Genomic DNA, 7903 nt, shown 5'->3' on the forward strand with positions numbered 1-7903 from the left:
AGCTTCTCCTAAAGTGATTTCCATAAAAGTACCTCCCGCGGCCGAATCTAAAAGATTTCTAGAAGCAAAATTCAATCCGGCATAAAAAAATTGTATAATCATCCACAAATTCAAACCATGAGTAGGGCAACTACGTATCATTAATTTATCCTCTCCCAAGCTGGTGCAACATGTTCATGATCAAGTTGCTTAAAATTCTTAATATCGTTTCTAAGAGAGATGATCTTAACAGGAGGAAAATATTTAGAGATAAAAGCATCTTTGCACTTGTTCCAAGAATCAATACTATTTTTAGGCAAAGACGAAAACCAAGCTTTAGTGCGATCTCTAAGCGAAAAAGGGAATAGATTCAATTTAACAATATCATTATTCACATCTTTCTTCTTTTGCATATCACACAAATCAACGAAACTATTTAGATGGGTAGCGGCATCTTCACTAGGAAGGCCGGAAAACGGATCTTTCATAACAAGATTCAGCAAGGCAGCATTAATTTCACAAGATTTATCATCGGTAAGAGGAGCAATCGGAGTGCTAATAAAATCATTGTTGTTGGTATTGGTAAAGTCACACAATTTAGTGTTATCTTGAGCCATCGTGACAAGCAAGCAAACTAACACACAAGCAAACAAAAAGGCAAGCGGGCAAAAAGAGGCAAATAGAGAAAAAGAGGGAGGATAGAGAGAGAGGGCGAATAAAACGGCAAGGATGAAGTGATGGAGAGGAAAACGAGAGGCAAATGGCAAATAATGTAATGCGGGAAATAAGGGTATGTGATGGGTACTTGGTATGTCGACTTTTGCGTAGACTCCCCGGCAACGGCGCCGGAAATTCTTCTTGCTACCTCTTGAGCACTGTGTTGGATTTCCTTGAAGAGGAAAGGAGATGCAGCAAAGTAACGTAAGTATTTCCCTCAGTTTTTGAGAACCAAGGTATCAATCCAATAGGAGGCTACGCGCGAGTCCCTCGTACCTTCACAAAACAAATAACTCCTCGCAACCAACACGATAAGGGGTTGTCAATCCCTTCACGGTCATTTACGAGAGTGAGATCTGATAGATATGATAAGATAATATTTTTGGTATTTTTGTGATAAAGATGCAAACTAAAATAAAAAGCAAAGTAAAAAAGCAAAGGAAATAACTAAGTATTGGAAGATTAATATGATGAAGATAGACCCGGGGGCCATAGGTTTCACTAGTGGCTTCTCTCAAGAGCATAAGTATTTTACGGTGGGTGAATGAATTACTGTTGAGCAATTGACAGAATTGAGCATAGTTATGAGAATATCTAGGTATGATCATGTATATATGCATCACGTCCGAGACAAGTAGACCGACTCCTGCCTGCATCTACTACTATTACTCCACTCATCGACCGCTATCCAGCATGCATCTAGAGTATTAAGTTCATGAAAATAGAGTAACGCCTTAAGCAAGATGACATGATGTAGAGGGATATATTCATGCAATATGATAAAAAAACCATCTTGTTATCCTCGATGGCAACAATACAATACGTGCCTTGTTGTCCCTACTATCACTGGGAAAGGACACCGCAAGATTAAACCCAAAGCTAAGCACTTCTCCCATTGCAAGAAAGATCAATCTAGTAGGCTAAACCAAACTGATAATTCTAAGAGACTTGCAAAGATAACCAATCATACATAAAACAATTCAGAGAAGATTCAAATATTGTTCATAGATAATCTTGATTATAAACCCACAATCCATCGGTCTCAACAAACACACCGTAAAAGAAGATTACATCGAATAGATCTCCACAAGAGAGGGGGAGAACATTGTATTGAGATCCAAAAAGAGAGAAGAAGTCATCAAGCTGATAACTATGGACCCGAAGGTCTGAGGTAAACTACTCACACTTCATCGGAGAGGCCATGGTGTTGATGTAGAAGCCCTCCGTGATGGATGCCCCCTCCGGCGGAGCTCCAGAACAGGCCCCAAGATGGGATCTCGTGGATACAGAAAGTTGTGGCGGTGGAATTAGGGTTTTGGCTTCGTATCTGATCGTTTGGGGGTACGTAGGTATATATAGGAGGAAGAAGTACGTCGGTGGAGCAACAGGGGGCCCACGAGGGTGGAGGGCACACCCTCTACCTCGTGGCCTCCTTGTTGGTTGCTTGACGTAGGGTCCAAGTCTCCTGGGTCTTGTTCGTTGAGAAAATCATGTTTCCGAAGGTTTCATTCCGTTTGGACTCCGTTTGATATTCCTTTTCTTCGAAACCCTAAAATAGGCAAAAAAACAGCAATTCTGGGCTAGGCCTCCAGTTAATAGGTTAGTCCCAAAAATAATATAAAAATGGATAATAAAGCCCAATAATGTTCAAAACAGTAGATAATATAGCATGGAGCAATCAAAAATTATAGATACGTTGTTGACGTATCAACTCGCGCAGGAGGACGGCGTTGTCTGGCGTCGAGGTGGTGTCGATGGCAGAGAGACCTCGCACGGTAGATGCAACAATACAGCTCTGAAGATGGACTCGTGGCAGGTGGCTGTGGCGGCCTCATATCCGGCACGCGTCCTGGTTGGGACCTCAGGTCTTAGATGTTTATGTTTGGCTGTGATGTCTGTTTGGTATTAGGCCCAGACTATCAGCGCCCCTTCATCAATTGGATAGGTGTAGCGACAGTTGTTGGTTAAACGGTGGCTTTAGTCTAGCTGTTATATGTGTAAGGTCTTATGAGAATAATTAATAAAGTGGCTGTATGCATCGTCCAGATGCAGAGGCCGGAGGTCATTCTCCTTTTTCTAAAAAAAACGGAGGGAGTACATAATTAATGACTGCCCGTCTAGTATGCGGCAGGAAAATACGGTATTGGTGTCTTTAAATATTACCCAAAGCTTAATTAGGTTGTTGTTGTTGCTTAATGGGGTAAAATGGTCATCTCAGTTTCTCTACCCCTGAATCTGAACGAAGCGGTGAAATACGAACTGTTCCATTTATTGAGATTGTTTTTAGTGCTTTGCTGATCATCTTGCAAGTCCGTGAGACCTTGCCCCGAAACTGAAGTTACTTCAAATGAATGAATATGCAGCATCCAGCATAATATAGAGTACATACACATAATCAAACTGAAAATCACCATCAATCAGTGATTGGAGGTTTTTTTTTTCCCTTTTACCGAATACTTCTTGTAAAGCCAAAAGAAAAAAAACTTATACTACCATGTCCCCGCTTCCCTGGAAGACAAGCGGTTGAGTTGCGGCAATGAAGCAGACACCAGACTTGATACCATAAATAGGAGTGATGCTCATGCGTATCGTGCTCAGAGCATCTCCAACAGACGCGCCAAACTAGCGCCGCACCGTAAAATCTTCCCTTTTAGCACCCGCGTAACCGGAATAGTTGCTTCAGCGGGCGCGCGAAAATCGCGTGCGCGGCATACGTAGTCCAGCGCGCGGGCCGAAACGCAATCGTGCGCCGCTTATTTGCTGCGTCCGCTCCCGCGCGCTGGACTCTCGCGCGCTCGCTCGCACCTCCCACCCCCAATCCAGCCGCGCCACCCGGCGATCGTTCCGGCGCTTCCCCGGCCTATCCCCGCCCCGCGCGCGCTTTCTCCGGGCCCCCTCTAGGCCCGCCGCCCCACGCGCGTGCTGGTCCGCCGACGAACAGCGCCCGCGCGCTCGCTGCCGCTCGGCGCCCGCAAGGTGTTCGACAAAACGCCTAGAAGGTATGTATTGCCCAAAAGCCATGAATTTCGTGCATGTTGATTGTAGTTTTTTATTTATAGCATAGTATTCAACATTGTAGATGAGTTCGTCGTATGATTCTTTCGAAGAAGAATTTGATATGAAAGAGGAGGAGGATCTTGCAATGATCCTAGCTATGCATATTAATAAAAAATCGAAGCACGGTGGTTCGGTTATGGGTCGGCAAAAAAATTGGAGGGATAGGATCGATGCCCACAACAGATTGATCAGGCATTATTTTGCGGAGAATCCCACATACCCCGAGTCGTATTTTCGTCGCCGGTTTAGGATGAGCACCGAGTTGTTCAGGCGCATTGCAGAGAAACTAGCGAGTCATGACCGCTTTTTTCAGCAAAGGAGGAATGTCGTCGGAGAGCTCGGGCATAGCACCTTTCAGAAGGTGACAGCCGCTTTGCGTATGTTGGCATACGGTATACCGGCTGATCTAGTTGATGATCACTTGGCTATGGGTGAGAGCCAAGCCATCATATGTGTCAAGCGTTTCGCAGTCGGAATTGTGCAAGTCTTTGGCGAGGAGTATTTGAGATCTCCCAACGCTGAAGACGTCGCAAGGCTTTTAGCGATGAACAAAGCTCGCGGTTTTCCTGGCATACTTGGCTCAATAGATTGCATGCATTGGACTTGAAAGAATTGTCCAAAGGCATGGCATGGGCAATTCCACGGCCAAAAAAAGGGTTCCACTATAATCCTTGAAGCGGTGGCCGATCAAGAGACTTGGATTTGGCATGCATTCTTTGGAATGCTTGGATCTTTGAATGACATCAATGTTGTCAACCGGTCACCACTGATGAGTAAGATTGCAAATGGGGAGTTGCCACCGGTGCAGTTTGTAGCAAATGGTCGTACATGCAACTATGGCTATTATCTAGCGGATGGCATCTATCCAAAGTGGTAAACCTTTGTCAAGCCGTTGAAAAAGCCAGAAGGTAAGAAAAATTTTGATTTCCACAATGCTCAGGCGGCGGCTAGAAAAGATGTGGAGAGAGTTTTTGGGATTTTGCAAGCCCAATTTGCTATTGTGAGAGGGTCAGCTAGATTTTGGGATCAAAAGATGCTTTGGTACATAATGCACGCTTGTGTGATCATGCATAACATGATCATCGAGAATGAGCGTGGCCAAGATGTAGACTACTCTCAGTATGAGCTCTTGGGATATCCCATGCGAGTGCGACGGACGGCTGAAAGGGTGGCCCGTTTTGTTGTCTCATATCATGCCATTTGACGTCCTGCAGCGCATAATGATCTTCAGAAGGATCTCATTGAGGAGTGGTGGGCATGGAATGGACGACAAAGAGCATCATGATTTGTGCGTTCGTTATTGTATTGTTGAACTATTTGTTGTATTTAATTGCACTACTTGTTGTATTAAACGATAAACTGTTTGTTTGAGTTGTAATAAACGAAATTAAACTATTTATTTTTGTTTGTTTTTGATTTTTTTGCTTTTGTTTTCGAATGTATATGTTGTTTGTGTGAGTCGCGCGTGCTGTTGGAACGGCGCGCACGCGCTGCATTTTAGCGCGGCTGCTGGAGCCAGCGCTGCGTGCCGCGTCAAATCAGACGATACGCACGCGGCATATTTGCTTTTTGCGCGCGACGCGACCGGCGTTGGAGATGCTCTCACGCCAGCAGCGTACGCCGCGTACAGAAAAACAGCCGCACGTACCGTTCCCGCATCCATGGCCACGACCAGCACCAAGCACGTCCTTCTGTTCCCCTTCCCCGGCCAGGGCCACCTCGCCGCCTTGCTAGAAGTCGCGCGGCTCCTCCGCCGAGCCCTCCCCGCCGACGTCAAGATTACCATCGTCTCAACCCCGCGCAACGTTGCCGCCCTACGCGCTTCCTCCTCCGCGTCGCCCTCGTCCTCGGTCATCAGCTTCCACGCGCTGCCGTTCGTCCCGGCCGACCACGGCCTCCCAGCCGACTGCGAGTCCACTATCTCCCTCCCGCTCCCGGCGTTCCTCCTCCTCTTCGAGGCCTTCGAGTCGCTCGAGCCCGCCTTCGACGCCTACGTGTCCGGCCTCGTCGAGGACAAGGACGACTGCGTCGTCATCGCCGACGTGTTCGTCGCGTGGACGGTGCGCGTCGCGCGCCGGCGCGGGTGCGGGCACGCTATCCTCGTGTCCTGCGGCGCGCTCGGCACGGCCATCCTGCACGCCCTGTGGAAGAACATGCCGGCTCTGCCTTTCCACGACGACGGTCAGCTGCTCCGCCTGCTCGAGCACCCGGAGGTGGAGCTCCACCGATCCCAGCTGTCACAGGTGTTTCTCTCCGGCCCGTCTCCCGGCATGGACCGGGTGACTGCGTACATGCACCGGCAGATACGGCATGGGTACCTGACGGACGCGGTGCTGGTGAACACGGTAGAGGAGCTGGAGCCAACCGGACTGGCCATGGTGCACCGCACTATCGGCAGCAAGGTCCCGGTCTGGCCCATCGGCGCTCTCGTCCGCGATGGTTCCGGTTCGGATACGGCCCCGTCCGAGACCGACGCCGCCGTCATGCGCTGGCTGGACTCGCAGCAGAGGGCATCCGTTCTGTACATCTCGTTCGGGCCGCAGAACTCGATACTTCCGAAGCAGATGATGGAGCTGGCCACGGCACTGGAGTCCACCGGCCGGCCTTTCGTCTGGGCCTTCCGGCTGCCGGCGGCGCTCGACGTCGACGGCGCCGAAGAGTGTCTGCCGGAGGGGTTCGAGGCGCGGGCGAGCGCTGCTAGCCGGGGCCTCCTGCTCCATGGATGGGCGCCGCAGGTGAGGATCCTCGCGCACGTCTCCACGGGGGCGTTCCTGAGCCACTGCGGGTGGAACTCTGTGCTGGAGAGCCTGACGCACGGCGTGCCCATCGTCGGGTGGCCGCTCTCGGCGGAGCAGTTCTACAACGTCAAGATGCTGGCGGAGGACTGGGGCGCGTGCGTGGAGCTGGCGCGGGGGAACGACCCGGAGAGCCCGGTCGCGGAGAGCCGCGAGGTGGCGGAGGTGATCGAGACGGTGATGGGGGACACGGCGATGCGGCGGCGGGTGGTGGAGGTCCGGGAGCTGATGAAGAGGGCGTGGGCGGAGGATGGCAGATCGTCCAGGACGGCACTCGGAGAGTTCTTCACAGCCATGCAGCTGCACTGAATCTTGTCCTGCATGCATGCAGGCGTGCAGTGTGAATTCTAGTAGCAGACAGCACGTGTGTGAGCTAATTTGGCAGGAGCGTGCAGCCCCGCTGCACTTCTTTGTATGATTGTAACGCTGTGGTACCAACGATTTCTTTTTTTCTTTTTTTTTTGAGCATGGTACCAACGATTTCTACAGGTCGCTGAAAACTGTTGTCGGCATGTTGTTTTTTTGCGAGAAGTTGTCCGCCTGTTTTGGAAACACCTTCGTTCAAGTACTCGCCCGAAAAAGATATTTTGCTAGTTGTGGCGTGCATATACTTGTGATACAATGACTCACTCATGGGGCGGTTGGGCGAAACCCTAGCCACCACCCCCGCCTCCTCCCCTCTCGACCCACGTTGCTGTAGCCAGAGGAAGATGACCGGCAAAGCCTGCATGGCGGGAACATCTCCTTGCGCTAAAAAGGTTCTCGTAGCTGAAGTGTTGTGATGGCCCTGCACGGCGCATGAATTTATGGAGGTCGAACGCCAGGGCGGCGACCCCCAGGCGTCTAGGCAGTGGCCATGCCATAGTGGCTGTGGGGGCACTGCGACGGCGGGTTGTGGCGTCAATGACGGTGGCGGCGATTTGCGGTGGGGGCTTTTTATTTCCTGATTCACAACATGGTGAATTTTCTTAATTCTCGTTCTCGTTGGCAGCGGCGACACATCTTCTTGCTCCTACATGAAGGTGATTCGCGGACTGGCATGGTTGCGCACATTCGCTATTCAACTGTCTCTATGGGGCGCAAGGTCAGTGGGTTTTAGCCTTCGAATACACGTTCCAGGCAGCACGCTTCGATGATTGGATGTATCCCTCAGTGGAGAGGATTGGAGTGCTCGACATGGCCAAGAAGTCGACTCAACTTCTTTTTTATGTGTGGCTTTCCACTTGCCTGAAGTGCCTCATGTGATTGGCCTAAATTGGCTCTGTGTGGGTGGTATGGACTCTGGGCGGCATGTGGCTGGAGGTGATAACGGGCATCCCTACGAGAAGCTCGGCGGCATGTGTTGTGTGAGTATA

The 7903-nt window shown here is 50.1% G+C and overlaps 1 protein-coding gene across 1 annotated transcript; it reads left to right on the top strand.

The window, feature by feature from the left end:
- Nucleotides 1-5354: 5354 nt before the first annotated feature.
- Nucleotides 5355-7026, top strand: LOC123130857 (UDP-glycosyltransferase 92A1-like). The gene has a single exon (XM_044550652.1). The coding sequence runs from the start codon at nucleotides 5415-5417 to the stop codon at nucleotides 6855-6857; it is 1443 nt and encodes a 480-aa protein (XP_044406587.1). The 5' UTR covers nucleotides 5355-5414; the 3' UTR covers nucleotides 6858-7026.
- The last annotated feature ends 877 nt before the right edge of the window (nucleotides 7027-7903 follow it).

Source organism: Triticum aestivum, chromosome 6A (assembly GCF_018294505.1).
Source record: "Triticum aestivum cultivar Chinese Spring chromosome 6A, IWGSC CS RefSeq v2.1, whole genome shotgun sequence".
In the NCBI taxonomy this organism is placed as follows: domain Eukaryota; kingdom Viridiplantae; phylum Streptophyta; class Magnoliopsida; order Poales; family Poaceae; genus Triticum; species Triticum aestivum.

Coding starts and splice junctions, on each gene's coding strand:
- LOC123130857 (XM_044550652.1), top strand. CDS start 5,415: ATGGCCACGACCAGCACCAAGCACGTCCTTCTGTTCCCCTTCCCCGGC.